Source organism: Mesoplodon densirostris, chromosome 16 (assembly GCF_025265405.1).
Source record: "Mesoplodon densirostris isolate mMesDen1 chromosome 16, mMesDen1 primary haplotype, whole genome shotgun sequence".
In the NCBI taxonomy this organism is placed as follows: Eukaryota; Metazoa; Chordata; class Mammalia; order Artiodactyla; family Ziphiidae; genus Mesoplodon; species Mesoplodon densirostris.
In genome coordinates, this window is record NC_082676.1 from 34,933,719 (window position 1) to 34,954,559 (window position 20,841).

Here is a 20,841-nt window from a genome sequence, read left to right on the forward strand (position 1 = left end):
ATAACACTGATTGAGTTGATATTGAATTGTCACAGATATAAACTCAAGGGAGGTCAAACTGGAGTGTCCCTGATGCTTTGCCAACCATCAAGGCAGGGAGGGCTCATGCAGGTGGAGCACAGGTGGCCCTTCTACTGGCTGCAGCTCCAGCTCTACCCCCTTCCCAGAACATAAACCTTCCAGCCTCACTGAATCTCCACTGGCCAGGAAGGGAAACTCCACACTCAAAGGCCTGCAAAGAATAGCACACCCAGCTGAAAGGAAACTCAGAGGAGGGAAACTCAGAGGAAAGTGGCCATGGACCTAATCCCAAGCTTTTCCATGGAAACCTGGTTTCTCCTGGCTACCATCCTGGTGCTTCTCTATATGTGAGTAACTGTCCAGCCTTGTATCCTCTGTGATCTTGGACGTGGGGTGCTAATCAGGTCTCCCTTTCCTTGTCTGTTTTGAAGATCCAAGTTAATGGACCAGAAGTTGCTAAAGCTTTGGGTACTACCAAAAGAAAACATTTTCCCCTTTCTACCTAGAATGAGAATCTCCACATCATGGAAGAGTCAAGTAACTAATAAACATGATTAATTCCCTGGAAGATTCCTGCCTCAACTTCTCAGGAACACTCAAATTGGAAACATTTATCAAGTATTCATTCTAAGATTGGGACCGTGAAGACTTCAGCTGCTTTTATCTAATCATCATTACTTTTTGTGGGTGTCACAGTGCAGGTGGGAAAGGAGGTGATGAGTGAATGTAATATCACTTTTGGAATCGCTGTTATTATTTATCACCTACATGTTACCTCCCTAGGCTGACTGTCCAATTCTGAGTCAGTGACTGGCCAGCTCCAGCACTTACTACACAATCCCTGTGACCTGGTTTTCTTTTTCACTTCATAGATATGGAACTTATTCACATGGATTTTTTAAGAAGCTGGGGATTCCTGGGCCAACACCTCTGCCTTATTTTGGAAATATTCTGTCCTACCGAAAGGTGCGTGATGTTTGAACTCCAGCTTTGCTTCTTATGGTTGCAAATCTCAGCTGAGTTCCATAATAAAATTTCCCCTTCTCAAGAGAAAGGTCTGAAGTTTCATGCTTTCCAGAAACGACACCATAAGCTCCACTCAGCACATGGCAAAGTTTACCCCATGGCTCCATTTTCAGCTGTTAGGAGCCTCAGGTTTTGCCGCATCAGACAGCCCAGCTCTCTAGCTGATTCAGCACAGGACTTGATGTCCCATCTTGTGAGTATTGTGAAGAGGATTTTCCTTCTGCCAGGTTCAGATTCCCAGGAAGGTACAATCCCCCTTAGGAGAAAAGCATGAAGGGGGTGCCCAGTCATGACTCATTAAGCTGTGTACACTACAGTCAGGCTTTCCTTTTGCTAGCATGTGCTGTGGGTACCCTTTAAAAAAAAAAAACATCCTCCTGGATTGATAGGAAACTTCACTTTCTGAGGCAACCCTAGTATTCACCATTGAGTAATTTTCACATACTTGAATTCCCTCAAGAACTGCTAACCCCAGCAGTTATTTCCATGCTCTAATCCACCTCTTGTACTGGTGACTATTTTGGAGATTTGAGAGATGGAACAAGAACTTTCTGTTTTACTTCTGTGTCTTCAAAGGAGGCACCTCATGGATGAGTTTGAGCAGAGAGAGAGTGTAACGGAGACTAGATAGTGGTTGTCTTCCACCTCAGATATTTAACTACTAAATGAACTGTGGGTTAAAAAACAAAAAACAAGGCAAAATTACTTATGCAAAATCACTAGAAAGGACATGATTTGGCAAAATTATTAAAATTTTAATTGAACTGAACAGAGTGTACTAGGTGACAGGTGGACTGTGAATTCTGGCTGAGCCTTGATATTAATCCAGCTCTGATGCCTTGCCCAGGGCCTGGCCCCTGAACTGAAGGTCATGAGCTATGTCCATATTTCCAGGGGGCAGAGCCTTGTGTGCAGGCTGTTCTCTGGCTCAGATTTCCTTTCCAGCAGACATAAGGCTTGTTTCTCAGATCCTTATTCTCCCAGCTGAGGTCTTCATTGTCTCGTTACTGCCTATGAACTTACTGAACTTTTTTCTCTCTGAAAAAGCAATAATTTATTTTCCACCTTTCCCGGATGAACTCCTTAGTAGATGCACTCCAAGACCCACATTTCTGGGACTTTCTTTTGCATAGTTAAACCATCTAATATCACAGCAGAAACTTAGCTACAGGAAGGTTTTTGTTGTTGTTTGTTTGTTTTGAAGTTACAGAAGTGAAAACTCAGGGCAAGTGTTTTAATTGCACTGTCCTTTGTGTAGTTGTGGCATCTCCCCATCTTTTCCGTGCTGAGCTGGAAAACTAGAAGGTGATCTACTTTGTCATTCATTCATTCACTCACTCACTTTCTCACTCACCACACACCCTAGATGTTTTTAAACCTGCTAGACCCAAAGAGGTTACTGGCGCCTTAACTTCCTTATTCTGCTAGAATTCTAGAGGGGGCTCATGAGATAAATGAAAAGGCTGCTTAACTAGGAGATGAAAGTGTGTGTAGGAAACTCTTACCCTCAGCTTCAGTTTTCTCACTTGTCCCTGGAGGATTAACTCAGTGGGTTATGAGATTTTAGAGATAACACGTGCTCAAGCAAAAACCCTCAGAAAGACAAGGAGTAATTAGTATTCACTGACAAGGGTAAGTGTTTATTATCTACAATACTCAAAGAAAATTCGAGTGATTTTAAATTCTCCATTTCAAATATCTCCTCTATTTTGTCTTCTTTCCCCTAAGATGTCTCTGAATAAGAGTTTCCTTGCATTTGCCAGTGGGAAATAGTAAGCCTGATATCATGCGATTCAAATCGTTTTTGTCCCAATTAGAGGTAAAGTTCAATGCATTTAAACTAATAATCCAATTTTTTTTCTCTTGCAGGGTATTTGGGATTTTGACAATAAATGTTTTAAAAAGTATGGGAGAATGTGGGGGTGAGTATTCTAGAAACTTCCATTGCATAGACTTGTTATGATGTGGCGCCCCCCTGTGGTGTGGAGGACAATCTCAGCCGGGAGCTTCTTGAGATGAAGCCATGTATCGTTAAGCTTTGGAGGCTTGTTCTACCAGGGATCCCAGATGTCACCAGGTATCCAGGTCCACAGTCTGAGTCAGGCCTGGAGAGTCACAGGTCATCATTTTGCTCCAGACTTTGAGGCCCAGGGACTCCTAGCATCACTTTATGCCCAGTACCTTGCTCTTCCCCCCTTCACCATTTTTTCCTTCCTTGGGGCACCTTTAATTGCATAAAGTGCATTATTCCAGAACATTCTAACATCTGCTCACAAACGTACTTTTTATCATCTCCCACATGATTCACTTTTAATTAAAACCCAAAATTCCTTTACCTAAATTTTGGATTTAATATGTCCTTTTCAAAGAAGGACTCGGGGGTATAGGTAACAAGAAAAGGAAACCATTTCTGCTCAGCTTTAAAAAAATGTCTCTGCACTTACGTAGTTTAGTTTGTTCTTTTTTTAAGTCAAGACTTTTCAGAGAAGTGTATAGTGGTACTGCTTTAACTACTCTATTCCTCTGACTTAGAAGAGATATGTGGGATATTTCTAACCCAGAGTGTTTCCGATGGGCTGAAGGACTTGATGATTTTGTAGAGTGGCCCCAGCTGATTGCAGTGGCTGGTCCCTTTTGCAGCTGCTGGAGGTTTGGTGAGAGCAGCAGGAGAGGTGTAACGTGGTGACTATTTGCCAAAAGCAAGCGGGAAAAAGTTCTTCCTCTCTGTACCGCTTCATCTTCTCTCATCAAGTTCTCGGAAACCATAGGGCTCTGCTGAGTTGCCATGGCCCCAAAAGGCAACGTGATTGCGTGGAAAAACACATAGCACTGGATTGCCACTGGACCAGCTCCAAATGCCCCTCCAACATTTAGTACTTTTGAGCTCTGGATGGAGTCATTCTTTCATAGCAGATCCCAGTTCTCTTTTTAGAAAATGTTTCTCATGCTTAGGTGTAAATAAGAGCTACCTGGGAGGGCTTGTTAAAAATAAAGGCTTGGGCCCCGCCCACCAGCAACACTGAACCTGGAGGATCTGGGATGGGGCCCAAGAATCCGAATTTTAACTCAGAGTGTAAGAAATACTAAGGCTGGAGTGATATCATGAGTGTAAAGGGTTACCCCAAACGACTATCCCTTCTGTACCCAGGTGTTTTTGAAAAAACGTGATGGGAAGAAGGGAAATCATCCAAGAAATATGGTCAATCAGATGAAAAAGCAGATTAAGTGCCTCCTCAATCCCTTCTGTCACTGCTTCAACACTAAATGCACATGACACTCAATTAAACCCTCTCAGATTTAGTTCTCATCCATTTTTATATGGGATCACAAAACCATTTGAAATTCCTGTGTGAAGTCAGAGGAATAATAGGTAACATGTAGAAAACCTTCCATTGTGTTCTAGCCATTGCAAACGATTGATAGAGGAAACAAAATGCTGGAAGACAGTGTGATTAACTTAGAGTCAGCCTCATGCCAGTGGCCCATTCTCATGAACGGGCATCCTGACAGTCAGGAGATCAGGTCAAATTGGGATGTGTCACATCTGAGGAGTCAGCTTTGTGTGGTACATGTGTCAAAAGTGGGCCTGCCTAGCTGCTGATGGATGTCACCTACATGGAGCCCCAGGCCCACTTGGAACCCATATTGAAGAATAAATATAAATAGTGAAAAGAAAATATTTTAAAAATGAATTTATACATGTTCCTCTGAATTACTTTATTCTCTCAGTCCTTTTGTTTCAAATCCTTGATGCTACCAAGGATATCTCCTTGTTATTTAAAATATGATTTCCTTTAAAAAAGTATAAAGTAAGTGTATTTTTGAAAATAGAGCAAAGAAACTTTTCATAATCCTACTTGTTGAGCATTCTTAATCTTCTTCCATTTGCAGACACATTGTACATATTTATGATCAGTGTGTCTTCAAGTTTCAGCTATTACATCATTGCATTTTTCATGCTTTTGATATATCTTCAAAAATGACAGAGTGGGTGGACTCTCCATAATTAATTATTTTCTGTTTCAAGTTAATTAACTTGCCTTCAATTATTTACTAAGCTAACTTATGTTTTGATATGAAATATTTTAAAGCCCTCAGATTTATGAAGTTGGTATAGGAAATACCCATACACATACCACCTAGACCTAACCCATGTTTTAATGTTATTTCTAACCATGATCTCTAGGACTAGGGATTATGTAACATCTAGTTGAAAATCTGGACTTGTAGTTGTGGCTCCAGCTGCAGAAACTGGCTCATTAAGTTTAATCAGCTCTGTTTTCCCTACACAGGTTTTTTGATGGTCGACAGCCTGTGTTGGCTATCACAGATCTAGACATGATCAAAACAGTGCTAGTGAAAGAATGTTATTCTGTCTTCACAAACTGGCGGGTAGGCATGCATTTTAAATTTTTAATTAATTAATTATTAAATTTCCATTTTGAAATAATTATAAATTCACAGCGTGTTCTCAAAAGAAAAAAATACAGGGAGATCCCATGTTATGTACCCTCGTCATGTTTCTCCCAATGATAATACCTTGAAAAATTATAGTACAGTATCAAAGCAGGAAATTGACATTGATTCTATCCACAGAGCTTATTCAGTTTTAATCAGTTTTTTGTGCACTCATTTTTTTTTTTTTTTTTTTTGGTACGCGGGCCTCTCACTGTTGTGGCCTCTCCCGTTGCGGAGCACAGGCTCCGGACGCGCAGGCTCAGCAGCCATGGCTCACGGGCCCAGCCACTCCGTGGCATGTGGGATCTTCCTGGACCGGGGCACGAACCCGTGTCCCCTCCATCGGCAGGCGGACTCTCAACCACTGCACCACCAGGGAAGCCCTGTGCACTCATTTGTGTGTATGTGTTGCTGTATGAAATTTTATCATGTATTTAGGTTTGTGTAACTACCTCCATCAATATACAGAACTGTTCCATCACCATAAGGCTCCGTCCTACTATTCTTTTATAGTCACGGTGAGTACCTTGTCTTTTCCTCTTATCTGGGTCTTTAGCACAGCGAACATTTTTTTTAATTTTGATGAGGCCAATTTTTTCTTTTATGGGTTGTACTTTTGATGTCAAGTCTGAAACCTCTACCTAGTCCTAGGTTCCAAAGTTTTTCTCCCTTATTCCTCTAAATAGTATGTAGTATTATGTTTTATATTTAAGTCTATGATCCATTTTGTGTTGATTTTTGTATAACATGTGATGCTTAGGTCACAGTTCTTTTGGTTTTTGTTTTTTTGGGGAGGGGTTTGCCTGTAAATGTCTGTGTTGTTCCTCCACCATTTGTGGAAAGACTCCTTCCTTCATTAAATAGCTTTTGCACCATTGTCAAAAATCATTAGGGCCTATTTCTGTGGGTCTATTTCTTACTCTCTGTTCAGTTCATTGATCTATGTATCTATCCCTCCCTCAGTACCACACAATCTTGATGACTGTAGTTGCACAGTAAGTCTTAGCAAGTAGAATATTCCTCCCCCTTAATTTTTTTCAGAATTGTTTTAGCTATTTTAGGTCCTTTGCCTTTCCCTACAAATTTAGGATAAGCTAATCTATGTTTGCAAAATACTTGCTGAGGTTGTGATAAGAATTGAATTAACCCTTACATCAACTTGGGGAAAATCTATTATTTTACTAGGTCACATCTTTGAATCTATGAACATAGTATTGTTTCTCAATTTATTTAGGCTTTCTTTGATCATTTCACAGCAGCTTGTAGTATTCAGCATAGAGATTTCATACATGTTTTGTTTTATTTATACCTAAATTATTTCATTTTCTTTAGAGTGATTGTAAATGGTACTGTGTTGTCACATATTCATTGTTATTATATAGAAATGGGGTTGAGTTTTGTGTGTTGATCTTATATGCTACAAACTTGTTCAGGTCATTTATTAGTTCTAGAGATTTCCTTATTATTTCCTTGAGAATTTCTATATTGACAATTATGTCAACTGAAAATAGGAACACTTATTTTCTTTTCCAATTGGTATGCCTTTCATTTATTTTTCTTGTCTTGCTGCACTAGCTAGAACTTACTGCACGAGTTCAAACTTTTTATAATGTAGGAAAAGAATGGTGCATTGTTCCTGATCTTTCACCACCTAAAATTTTTTATTCATTTATTTTGGACAAAAGAATTGTATATACTCAAGGTGTACTCAACATGATACCTTGATATATGTATATGTTGTGAAATGATTACCACAAACTAATTAACACATACATTCCCCCCTCATGGTTACCTTTTGTGTGTGAGTGGTATGAATGTTTGAGATCTACTCTTTCAGTAAATTTCAAGTGTGCATTACAGTATTATTAACTTGAGTCACCGTACTGTAAATTAGGTCTCCATTTATTCACCTGATAACTGAAAATTTGTACCCTTTGATCAATATCTTCTCCCCCTCCCCCTGCCCCATCTCCCACTAGCCTCTGATAAGCGCCATTCTTCTCTACGTTACTATCAGTTTGAATTTTTTTGGTTTTTTTAGATTCCATATATAAGTGAGATCATGTGATATTTATCCTTCTGTGTCTGGCTTAATTCACTTAGCGTGTTGTCCTCAAGGTTCATCCATGTTGTAGCAAATGGCAGGATTTTCTTTTTTAAAGCTGAATAACATTCCATTATATATATAATTATTCACACACACACATTTCTTTATCCATTCATCTGTTCATCTACATTTAAAGTGATTGTAGGTCGGACTTACTGTTGCAATTTTCTTAATCCAGGTGTTTCATAGATTCTTTGTTTCTTCTTTTTCTCTTCTTCTTGTCTCCTTTGTTATTTCATGATATTTTTATAGTGGTATCTTTGATTCCTTCCTCTTTATCTCTTTATCAACTATAGGTTTTACTTACTGGTTAGTGAAGCTTACAGAAAACATCTTATACATACATGTAACAGCCTATTTATTCTCATTCAAAAGCTGAATGTTTTTACTCTCCCTCCCCTACTTATTTTATGTTTTTGATGTCATAGTTTACAGTTGATCCTTGAACAGTGTTGGGTTTAGGGGCGCTAACCTTCCCTGTAGTCAATTTGCATATAACTTATAGTCCGTCCTCTGTTATGTGGTTCCTCTGTATTTGAGGTTCCTCCATCCCTGGTTTCATATCCACAGATTCAACCAATCATGGATCATGTAGTACTGTAGTATTTACTATTGAAAAAAAATGCACCTGTAAGTGGACCTGCATAGTTCAAGCCTGAATTAATTAAGGGTGAATTGTACATCTTTTTATATTGTGTATCTATTAACAAATTATTTTAGCTATACTTTTTAAAAACTCTTTTGTCTTTTAACATTTACCCTAGAGTCATAAGTGATTTGCACACCACCATTACAATATTACTGTATTCTGAATTTAACTGTATATTTACATTTACTAGTGAGTTTTATTATTTCATATGATTTCATGTTACTAGTTAGTATTCTGTCTTTTCAGCTTGAAGACCTTCCTTGTAAGGCTGTTCTAGTAGTGACAAATTCTTTCTGCTTTTGTTTGTCTAAAAATGTCTTTATTTCTCCCTCATTTCTGAAGGATCCCTTTTTTGGGAAAAGTATCCTTGATTCGTTATTTTTTCATTAAATGTTTTATATATTTTAACAATGAACTCATTTGGGCCTGGGATATTTTATGGAGAGATTTTAAGTTAGTACTTCAACTTATTTACTTGATCTTTGCAAAGTACTGACTTTATTTTTTTTTTGCTATAGTTTTTTTGTTTTGTTTTGTTTTTGGCATATGCCCTTTATCAAGTAGAGGGAGTTTCCCTCTCCTCCTAGTTTATGAGTTTTCATCATGAATGGGTGTTGGAAATATCCATTTTAAAACAATATTTTATTTTGGAAGAATGTGTAAATTTCCAAGCAGGTTGGTTTGATAGGCCAGTCCCAAGTTGAGAAATAGAATTACCTTTTTTCCTTCTTATCCTGGGCAAAAAATGTAGGGGAAAATGTTTTTTGTGTAATTGCATTATTTCTTCAGACTAGCAAATAGATTCCTAATCTTTCAAGTGCTAAGCACTGTTTTTAGAAACAATCACCATATCAAGACATCCCTTTTTCCACTTGCTCAGGCTTTAGATATATGTAAAGACAGAACTTGTCTGAGTCAACATACACTTTGCCAAGGCTATCTGGCTATCTGTCACCAATACCCTTTTACTTTGCACAGCCCAGGAGGATGAACTAGGTCGTATGCCTGTCTCTTCCTCTGGAAGAACAGTTTTCCTACTATGTGGGTCATTTCATTTAAAAGGAGATTGGCATATAAAGTCCGGAAATGATGTCAGGTGGCTGGATGTCTCCTTGACCCTCACAGGAAGCTATGCATTTGGGATAAATATTTATTGAGCATCTAGCATAGGGCCTGCTTCCAAGTAGACAGTCACTAAATATTTGTTGAATAATTGGTGCATATTTAACACAATTTCCAAAAATGTCGAGACTTTCAAAACTTATGTAGGGTAAAATGTGTTTTATTCAACTCTAGGTGTTTGGTCCAGTGGGAGTTATGAAAAATGCCATCTCGCTGGCTGAGGATGAACAATGGAAGAAAATACGAACATTGCTGTGTCCAGTGGAAAGCTCAAGGAGGTAAGAAAAGAAGAGGACTTTCAATTAGAAACGTAAAGAATAAGGTAGAAAATAAAATCACAGTCCTTTTCCAGGGAGGAGGCTACTAAATTCGAGCTTCCTAAAATAGCCTTTTATCTTCACCTCCTAGAAGAGACATTATGAGATTCGTTATCAAATGTCACTGCTCCATTCATGGGAAAGTCAGGTCCTTCTAGGACTTGAGTCTCCACATTTAACTTCGGGTGGTGTTTATTTTGTGTCTAGATGTTCCCCATCATTAGCACGTATGGAGGTGATGTGTTGGTGAGGAACCTGAGCAAGGAAGCAGAGAAAGGCAAGCCCATCACCGTGAAAGAGTAAGTAGCGGTGAGGCTGCTGGTACCTGAGCTCCACTGAGACCCTCCAGCTGCCTGCCAGGGAGCCAGGTTCCCACTGCTGAGTTACGGTAGTGACCAGACAGAAGTAGATATGTGGTGGTACAACTCCCAAAGGCCCATCCCAGAAAGAGAGGTGGCTCACCAAAAAAAGCAGGACAGCCAGGAGAGAAGGAAGAAACATGACTGCACCAATTTTGAGTGTGGATGGCATGGAATGGTGGCAGGGAAGGGACTTGGTACATACTGGTAGGCAGTGGGTGACGTACAATCATCACAATATGGAACTTGGAACAACTTAGATCTCTTCACAATCTGGCTGAGGACACCTGCAAATACTGAATGTTAAATCTTGCCACCACTCCCCTTTCCGTCAGTCCAAAAAGACAGAAGGCCTTGTACGGGCTGTGGGTAGGATGACCATAGAATTGATCATCTAAACTGAGATTTTTTTCACTATGCAGGAACAACAAGTAAACTGGGACTGCCCTGGAAAACCTGGGGACATAGGATCACTTAGCTGTTAAATCCCCTAAGTCAATTTTAGAGTGATTTATTTATTTTTAACGAGAGACATTTTTACTCTTTACCCTTTACAGAAATGAGTCTGCCCTCTGGGCAACCACAGATCACTGGAGTTGAGGAAGTGTGGGTCTTTCAGGATCCTTAGCAGGGGTGTAAGACAGTGAGGGATGATGTTCCTGGCAACTCAGAACAGGTTGCTGCTGTTCTCTAATGTGCTGAAGAGTAATCAGCTCTGAGCACAGGTTCTGTGGTGAGACAAGATCCAGATCAATGATCAATGTCCCCTTTCTTGACTCCCCCAGGATGAGTTAATTTTACACCCTTGGTTCTGCTCAGACACAGTCCTTATACACCTATTATTGCCTGTAGTCAAAACACACTACTGTACTTTGTCTGATTATGGGTGTCTATCCCTCTATGACTGAGCTCCTTGAGTTTGTGGGGGGACATCTAAATTGCCTTAGTGTCCCCATCCCTCCTGGCACAGGGCCAGCTGCATCACTGGTACCTCAGACACACCTCATAAGTGAGTGATAGTAGCATAGACTCTTCTATGGTCCAACATGGTTCTGAAAGTGTGTGGCTCTTTACCTGCCTTGTCTGGGCATCTGATTTTACGTGGATTTCTTGTTGCATGTGTTGGGCAAGGATGGTGAAGAGGTGCTGATTTGAACTGCCCATGTCTCTCTCTCTACTCAGCTTCTTTGGGGCCTACAGCATGGATGTGATTACTGGCACAGCATTTGGAGTGAAGATTGATTCCCTCAGCAACCCACACGATCCCTTTGTGTAACATACTAAGAAGCTCTTAAGATTTGATTTCCTTGATCCACTCCTTATCTTTTCAGGTATGTGGACTACTATATTTCTTTTTCTTTATTTCCTTCCTTCCTTCCTTCCTTCCTCCCTTCCACCTCTTTCTTCCTTTTATAGATATCTATATTGAGATATAATTTATATACCATGTAATTCACCCATTTAAAATATACAGTTCAATAATATTTAGAACCTAAGTGTCTGTTGACATATGGATGAAGAAAATGTGGTATATATATGTATGTGCGTGTGTGTGTGTGTGTGTGTGTGTGTGTGTGTGTTCGTGCCCAGTGGAGTTCTATTAAGCCATTAAAAGGAAGGAAATACTTCCATCTGCATAATGTGGATATACCTTGAAGGTATTATGATAAGTGAAAAAAGTCAGACAGAGAAAGACAAATACTTAAATGCTGAATCAAAAAGAAGATAATCAAACTCATAAAAGAACTATTTCGTATTTTTGATTACCAGAAGTGGGGTTGGGTTGTGGGGGAATTGAATGAAGGTGGTCAAAAGGTACAAACTTTGCGTTATAACATAAATAAATACTGGTGGTATAATGTGCAATGTGACTACAGTTAAAACTGCTGTATGATATATTTGAATGTTGCTAGGGCATAGAGCTTTGCTTATTGCACCTTTGTGGTATAAGTTTTGAAATCAGGAAGTATGAGTCCTGCAACTTATTTCCTTTTTTCTTTTCCCCAATATTTATTTGGCTCTTCTGGGCCCCTTGAAATTCCATATGAATTTTAAATTCAGCTTGTAAATTTCTACAAGGAAGCCAGCTAGGATTCTGATAGGGAATGTGTTAAATCTGTAGAATTGCTATCTTGACAATGTTAAGTATCCTGATACATGAACATGGGATGTTTTTCATTGACTTCGATCTTTATTCCAACAATGTTGCAGTTTTCAGAGTAGAAATTTTGCACTTTTTTGTTGACTTATTCCTAAGTATTCTATTTTTTACATTACTATAAATGAAGTTATTTTCTTAATTTCACTTTTGGATTACTTATTGCAAGGTATAGAAATACAATTGATTTTTGTATATTGGTCTTGTATCCTGAAACCCTGCTGAACTTGTTAGTTCTAATAAGTTTTTAGTGGAGTCTTTATAATTTTCTATATACAAGGTTATGTTATCTTATGATAGAGGTTGTTTACATCTTCATTTCCTATATGGATAAGTTTTATTTCTTTTTCTTCCCTAATTCTCCTGGCTAGGACCTCTAGTACAATGTCAAGAAGAAGTGGTGAGAGAAGCTTCCTTGTCTTGTTCATAAACTTAGAGGAAATCATCCAGTCTTTGATGATTAAGTATGGAGTTATATGTGGGTTTTTCGTAGATGGCCTTCATCAGGTTGAGGAAATTCCCTTCTGTTCCTTTTTGATGAGTGTTATTATCACAAGAGGGTGTTGGATTTTGTCAGTTGCTTTTACTGTATATTTAGATGGTCATATGGTTTTGTTCTTTATGCTATTGAAACTGTGTATTACACAACCTTGCATTCCTTGAATTAAACCCCCCTTTGTTGTGGTGTATACCTCTCTTTATATTTTGCTGGATTCATTTGTTGAGGATTTGTGCATCCATGTTCATAACATATGTGGGCCTGTAGCTTCCTTTTCGTATGCTATCTTTGCCTGGATTTTTATCAGATTAATACTGGCCATATAGAATGAGTTTGAAAGTGTTTCATCCTCTTCTATTTTTTAGAAGAGTTGTAATCCTTCTTTAAATATTTGGTAGTATTCCCCATTGAAACCATGTGGACCTGAGCTTTTCTTTGTCAAATTGTTGGTTTTTTCTTGATTACTAACTCAAACTTTGTACTTCTTACAGGTCTATTCAGATTGTCTATTTTTTTTTTTTGCATCTGTTTCTGTAGTTTGTGTCTATTTTATCTAAGTTATCTTATTTATTGGCATAGAGTTGTTTATGGTGTCCTTTATAGTCCTTCTCATTTGTTTAATGTGAGTGGTAGTCTCCCTTCTTTAGTTTCAACACTGGCAATTTGTCTTTTTCTCTTGGTCAATCTAGCGAAAAACGTCTTTTAAAAGAATCAACCTTTTGTTTCATTGATTTTCCTCTATTGATTTTTTATTCTCTAGTTCATTAATTTCTGCTCTCATCTTTATTATTTTCTTCCTTCTGTTTACTTTGGTTTTTGTTTGCTCCTGTTTTTTCAGAACGTTAAGGTGGAAAATTATTAGGTTATTGATAGGAAATTTTTGTTCTTTTAAAATGTAGGTAAATAAAGCCATAAATTTCTCTCTGAGCACTCCTTTTGCAACGTTCCATCAGTTTTGGTATGTCATGACTTCATTTTTATTCACTTCAAAGTAATTCCTGATTGCCCTTTTGATTTCTTCTACAACTCATTGGTTATTTAGGAGTGTATTGTTTAATTTCCACACATTTGTGAGTTTCCCAATTTTCTTCCTATTATTGATTTCAAATTACATTCCATTATGGTTGAAAGACATACACTGTATTAAATCTATCTCATTATTTTTTGAACACCATGATTAATTGAAGTAGCAGACTATGGTCTGTTTTATCCAAAGAAACTGTAGTTCAGTAGATGAAAGTCAATGAAGTCCACAATGTAATCCTGTTCCTCTGGTCATGTGAAAGATAGAGGGAGGACCACTGATCTCAATACTATAGTGATGACCCCTATATGTGGACTTGCCCTTGCTCAGGCCTTGGCTTGGAAGTCTGATCAAAGGTCATAGAGGGACTGATCCTGGTTGAGAGCCCTGGTGTCTCTTACTCTCTGATTGGTAGTGCAAATTATAATTGCTCCAGGTAAATTTTGCATTTTTACTCTGCTTTCCTTTTATCTTTTCCCTTACAGCACTTTTTCCATTCCTTCGTCCAGTCTTTGAAATATTAAATCTCTCTGTGTTTGCAAAACATGCTGTGAATTTTATCACAAAATCTATAAAAAGGATGAAAGAAAGTCGCCTCAAAGATAAAGAAATGGTAAAATCTGGTGGTGGTGACATGAGGGTGTTCACCTTTTGGTAATTTATTGAGCTGTATACACATGACTTATGCACATCTCAGCATTTTTTAAGGTAGGTAGAGAACTACAGATTTTAGAGTAGAAGAGTTCTAAACTTGGGGGTAAATAAATATATAATTTACCTTTGGGGGTAAGTTCTTTGGGGAAGAAGATAAGAAACTGAGTCAGAGAGAAATGTTTAAGTTTAAAATAGGTGTGCCAATTAGTATATCACTGTATAAATATTGTTGAGTTAAGACTTTACCATTTCCCTTCAATAAATTGTCAAAGGATAAAAATTACTGTTTATAAATGATTTTACTCATATTTCACCAAATATTCGATTGGCAAAGAATCACTTCAAATCTGAGCCTCCTATTTTACAGATTTTCCAATGGAATGCCCCATCAGGCACCTGGTAGAGTGTAGTCTGTGTTAAATTTGAGCCCTCTCATAGGCTGGGGTGGGCAGGGGTCTTCTGCTGGCGATGAGGCTGCAAGCTGGTTAAGCCGGCTTTGCCTCATGAGGCCTGGAGGCCAGCACAAGGATGTCTGCAGGTCAGGGGGACAGGGCTGGGTATCCCAGGAAAGCACTGAAAGTTGTGTAGCATTCTGGAAGGATGGGGCTCTTGAAGCTGCTTCTACAAAAGCTGCCAGTGAACTCTGCAAATATCTGGGTATTAATTTATGTGGCCATTCCTTAAGAATTAAAGCTGGAGGGAAAAAAAGATTGAGGTTTTTTCTTCTTGCTCTCCTGGGCAAACAGGTATGACAGGAGAGAGAGCAGGTTACTCTTTGGTTAAGAAGCTGTTTCAAAAGCCAGAGAAGACAAAGATCAGGGAGTGAGGACCACAAAGCAGTTGGGCGTGATGGGTTTCTCTCAAGGAAACATCATGATCTCCAAGATTTGTAGGTGGATGTTTTGTTCACTGAGGCCTCAGTCAGTACTGGTCAGCCTTCTGCTCTTTAAGGGGACATATTCTCAGGAAAGAGGTGTGAAATATGCACTCCTGATTTATTTCTGACTTCACAGGTGACTTTCAGTCATTGAAATTTCTCTTTCTGCTTCTAGCACCGAGTGGATCTTCTTCAGCTGATGATTAACTCTCAGAATTCCAAAGATGTGGACACCCATAAAGGTAACCAGGGAGAGCTTACGAGGGGCTGCTGTGGGGAGGCGCAGAGCTAGGGTGTGGTTCTAAAAATGTGCAGGAAGTTTTCCAGGCAGCTGGGGATTTCTGCCAAGTTGAAGGAAGACACATGGTCAGATAGAAATGGTAGCCAGAGATACTTCATAGGTGTATGCAGGCATAACTTTGTTCAGAGCTTGAAGGGCAAGTATAACAAGGATGTCATGCCCATCAGTCAGTCATGGTCTGTGGATCACCTGCAGCCAAACCTCTGGGGAACTTGTTTCCAATGTCAATTCTCAGGCTCCTCCAGACGCAGTGAGTCAGAACCTCTGCCTGGAAATTTGCATCAAGGCTTCATCCCATCAGGAGGAACATTGCCCCAGTGTTGTTGACCTTAACTTGGAGCACTTGGTTAAAGTTGTGTTCACTAGCTTAGTCTACTGTAAAGTTCAATTTTTTCCTTTGTCATTAACAAGCAGCTGGTGGGAGAAAACTTTGAGACTGGAAATATAGTGTTCCTCTTCACATTGTCACCTACTAGTTTTATCATCCATGAATGGTTTTTGACTGAAAACTTCATTACTGTGATGTTTGAAAAATGAATTTGTAATTTCATCATTCTTCTGTATTTATCAGCTGATGTTCTATTTTAAGGGAGAGCTTTCCATTCTCCCCCATCATTTATTTATTTATCTATATCAGTACATTCTCATGTGTAATTTACTCTCATATCATTTTTTTAACATCTTTATTGGAGTATAATTGCTTTACAATGGTGTGTTAGTTTCTGCTTTATAACAAAGTGAATCAGTTATACATATACATATGTTCCCATATCTCTTCCCTCTTGCGTCTCCCTCCCTCCCACCCTTCCTATCCCATCCCTCTAGGTAGACACAAAGCATCGAGCTGATCTCCCTGTGCTATGCGGCTGCTTCCCACTAGCTATCTATTTTACATTTGGTAGTGTATATATGTCTATGCCACTTTCTCACTTCGTCCCAGCTTACCCTTTCCCCTCCCCGTATCCTCAGTCTACTCTCTAGTAGGTCTGTGTCTTTACTCCTGTCTTGCCCCTAGGTTCTTCATGACCTTTTTTTCCCCCTTAGATTCCATATATATGTGTTAGCATACGGTATTTGTTTTTCTCTTTCTGACTTACTTCACTCTGTATGGCAGACTCTAGGTCCATCCACCTCACTACAAATAACTCAATTTCATTTCCTTTTATGGCTGAGTAATACTCCATGGTATATATGTGCCACATCTTCTTTATCCATTCATCTGCTGATGGACACTTAGGTTGCTTCCATGTCCTGGCTATTGTAAATAGAGATGCAATGAACATTTTGGTACATGACACTTTTTGAATTATGGTTTTCTCAAGGTATATGCCCAGTAGTGGGATTGCTGGGTCATATGATAGTTCTATTTTTAATTTTTTAAGGAACCTCCATACTGTTCTTCATAGTGCTGTATCAATTTACATTGCCACCAACAGGGCAAGAGTGTTCCCTTTTCTCCACACCCTCTCCAGCATTTATTGTTTGTAGATTTTTTGATGATGGCCATTCCGACTGGTGTGAGATGATATCTCATTGTAGTTTTGATTTGCATTTCTCTAATGATTAATGATGTTGAGCATTCTTTCATGTGTTTGTTGGCAATCTGTATACCTTCTTTGGAAAAATGTCTATTTAGGTCTTCTGCCCATTTTTGGATTGGGTTGTTTGTTTTTTTGACATTGAGCTGCATGAGCTGCTTGTAAATTTTGGAGATTAATCCTTTGTCAGTTGCTTCATTTGCAAATATTTTCTCCCATTCTGAGGGTTGTCTTTTGGTCTTGTTTATGGTTTCCTCTGCTGTGCAAAAGCTTTGAAGTTTCATTAAGTTCCATTTGTTTATTTTTGTTTTTATTTCCATTTCTCTAGGAAGTGGGTTAAAAAGGGTCTTGCTATGATTTATGTCATAGAGTGTTCTGCCTACGTTTTCCTCTAAGAGTTTGATTGTGTCTGGCCTTACATTTAGGTCTTTAATCCATTTTGAGTTTATTTTTGTGTATGGTGTTAGGGAGTGTTCTAATGTCATACTTTTACATGTAGCTGTCCAGTTTTCCCAGCACCACTTATTGAAGAGGCTATCTTTTCTCCACTGCATATTCTTGCCTCCATTACCAAAGATAAGGTGACCATATGTACGTGGGTTTATCTCTGAGCTTTCTATCCTGTTCCATTGATCTATATTCCTGTTTTTGTGCCAGTACCATGCTGTCTTGATTACTGTAGCTTTGTAGTATAGTCTGAAGTCAGGGAGCCTGATTCCTCCAGCTCCATTTTTCGTTCTCAAGATTGCTTTGGCTATTCGGGGTCTTTTGTGTTTCCATACAAATTGTGAAATTTTTTGTTCTAGTTCTGTGAAAAATGCCAGTGGTAGTTTGATAGGGGTTGCATTGAATCTGTAGATTGCTTTGGGTAGTAGAGTCATTTTCACAACGTTGATTCTTCCAATCCAAGAACATGGTATATCTCTCCATCTATTTGTATCATCTTTAATTTCTTTCATCAGTGTCTTATAATTTTCTGCATACAGGTTTTTTGTCTCCTTAGGTAGGTTTATTCCTAGATATTTTATTCTTTTTTGTTGCAGTGGTAAATGGGAGTGTTTTCTTAATTTCACTTTCAGATTTTTCATCATTAGTTTATTCTCATATCATTTTTAACTTTGATTCTAGAATTCTCTCAGGTTTGTCCACTGGATCCCTTTTAAGTAGGCTCTTGTATACTTTTTTATTTCTTTTTTTATTCCTAAATGTTTTTTTCCCAATAGACTGTTTTTAGAGCAGTTTGGTTCACAGCAAAATTGAGGGGAAAGTACAGAGATTTCAAACATACATCCACCCCCACCTACACACAGCCTCTTGCACTATCAAAAGATCACATCAAAGTACAGTTGTTACAGTCAATGAACCTACATTGACATATTACCACCAAAAGTCCATAGTTTACATTAGGGTTCATTCTTGGTGTTGTCCTTTCTATGGGTGTTGACAAATATACAATGATGTGTATCCACCATTATAGTATATAGAGTATCATTTTCTGAGAACTTCCTTGTTTTCTTTTTTTTTGTTGGAGTATAGTTTCTTTACAATATTGTGTTGGTTTCTGCTGTACAATGAAGTGAATCAGCTATATGTATACATATATCCCCTCCCTCTTGGACATCCCTCCCATCCCCCACCATCTCGCCCAACTAGGTCATCACAGAGCAACGAGCTGAGCTCCCTGTGCTATACCGCAGGGTCCCACTAGCTATCTATTTTACATATGGTAGTGTATTTATGTCAAACCTAATCTCCCAATTTGTCCCACCCTCCCTTTTCCCCCTGTGTCCACATGTCCGTTCTCTACATCTGTGTCTCTATTCTGATGCAAGATGTTCCAGGTATCTATTCTGTTTCCCTTGACTAGTCCTGAGAGGAGCTCTGGTTTCCTTTAGTGAGAAATGGTATTTAGAAATCAAAACCTGGGATCTAGGAGTGTTCATTTCTACTATGGTTTCTTTGCTTCTACATCCTTTCGGTGGACAAAGATAAGACCATCAAACATATCATCAAATATATTTACACAAGACTGATGAACATAAGTATTTCTTTTTTTTGTTTGCTTGGTTTTTAAACTTTATTTTATTTATTTATTTTTGGCTGTGTTGGGTCTTTGTTGCTGCGCCCGGGCTTTCTCTAGTTGTAACGAGCGGGGGCTACTCTTCATTGCGGTGCACGGGCTTCTCACTGCGGTGGTTTCTCTTGTTGTGGAGCACGGGGTCTAGGTGCACAGGCTTCAGTAGTTGTGGCACAGGTTCAGTAGTTGTGGCACGTGGGCTCTAGAATGCAGAGTCAGTAGTTGTGGCGCATGGACTTAGTTGCTCTATGGCATGTGGGATCTTCCCGGACCAGGGCTCGAACCCATGTCCCCTGCATTGGCAGGTGGACTCTTAACCACTGTGCCACCAGGGAAGCCCCAAGTATTTCTATATCTACTCATAACCAGTGATGTAAACAGAACGTCTCTTTAAAACAAGAATGCCCTGGTTTTTAGTTTATTTCCATGGTATGAATACTCACACTTGGTTAATTTCAAGATACCAATGGTTTGACAACCATCTCACAATATTCTTAGATTTTTACAGATTGGTTCTTGAGAGAGGGATGAGATGACTCTAGCGCACCACTGTAAATACATCTACAACTATGTCCCTGTCTATCTATCTGTCTATCTATCTATCTAGTTATCTATCTATCTGACATCTATCTAACTACGTGGTCCAATACAAATTTCCATAGGAAATATTCTACATCTGCACTGTTCAATACAGTAATCATTAGACATGTGGCTATTGAACATATGGGTAATGCCACAGAAGAACTAAATGTTAAATTGTACTTAATTTTAATCAATTAAAATTTAAATTAAATAGCCACATATTAGACAGTACAGCTCTAAACTTTTAGTATCCTGGGGTTTATGCTAACTGGGGGAAATAATTTGATAGTTGAATTTACCCACAACAGCTTCACATAAACTATAATGGGGAAATCAGAAGTCTGTAGATCTTTCTTCCACTCATTTTATATTGTTTTAGTTGTGAATTACATGATTGGGCAGGTACCATGTTGATCTGAGTGCTCTAAGTACCTAGTAGTATAGTCCCATCAAATAGATTGGAGGCTGACCATGCTTGGATTTTCTCAGGAGAATATAAAAATGGCGACCAATTTATAATCACAAGGGCTGTTTGCTGAGCACAGAGGAGAGCAAAGAGAGTGGGCTTGTACTGAGGAAGATGACATTCAGGTCATGATTGAATAAGCATTGCTAACTCCACTCCCTGGATCCTATTTTTCTATATTGTGTGCTGGCCAATGCCCATCTAAGGACACATTCTTTCTTCTGCTATTTTAATGCCATTGATTAGACTAGGATCAATCAACACTCTTCTAGCTTTGTTTTTTTTTCTGTAGTTTCTGTATGTCTGTGATCATCCATTTGAAGACTTGTGCCCCAAGTCTTCTATTAATTTTCCCTACAGTATAGCCTTAGTATTGCAAACTTTCTCCAAAAAATTCATGTTATAATTTAGCTAGAATAATATAATTTTTAAAGGAAAAACATGGCTACCCCATACTGTTTCTAGCTAAAGTGCATTTAGGATTCTCCAAGGGACATACTGATAATGCTGTGTGTGTTAGACAGAAATGCTATCTCTTGAAATTACTCAGCTGTGTTGGTGGAAAGTGTGACATAACCAGGAGCAGAGGGCCAAGTATAGTACAGA

General features: G+C 38.7%; 1 protein-coding gene across 1 annotated transcript in view; it reads left to right on the forward strand.

Moving 5' to 3' along the window:
• Window positions 1-297: 297 nt before the first annotated feature.
• LOC132476621 (cytochrome P450 3A29-like) overlaps window positions 298-20,841 on the forward strand; it is a 29,478-nt gene continuing 8,934 nt past the window's right edge. Inside the window, 10 exon segments of the mRNA XM_060078700.1 lie at window positions 298-368; window positions 894-987; window positions 2,917-2,969; window positions 5,340-5,439; window positions 9,558-9,642; window positions 9,645-9,661; window positions 9,908-9,999; window positions 11,242-11,390; window positions 14,226-14,353; window positions 15,447-15,513. Coding sequence (XP_059934683.1) covers window positions 298-368; window positions 894-987; window positions 2,917-2,969; window positions 5,340-5,439; window positions 9,558-9,642; window positions 9,645-9,661; window positions 9,908-9,999; window positions 11,242-11,390; window positions 14,226-14,353; window positions 15,447-15,513 — 856 coding nt within the window.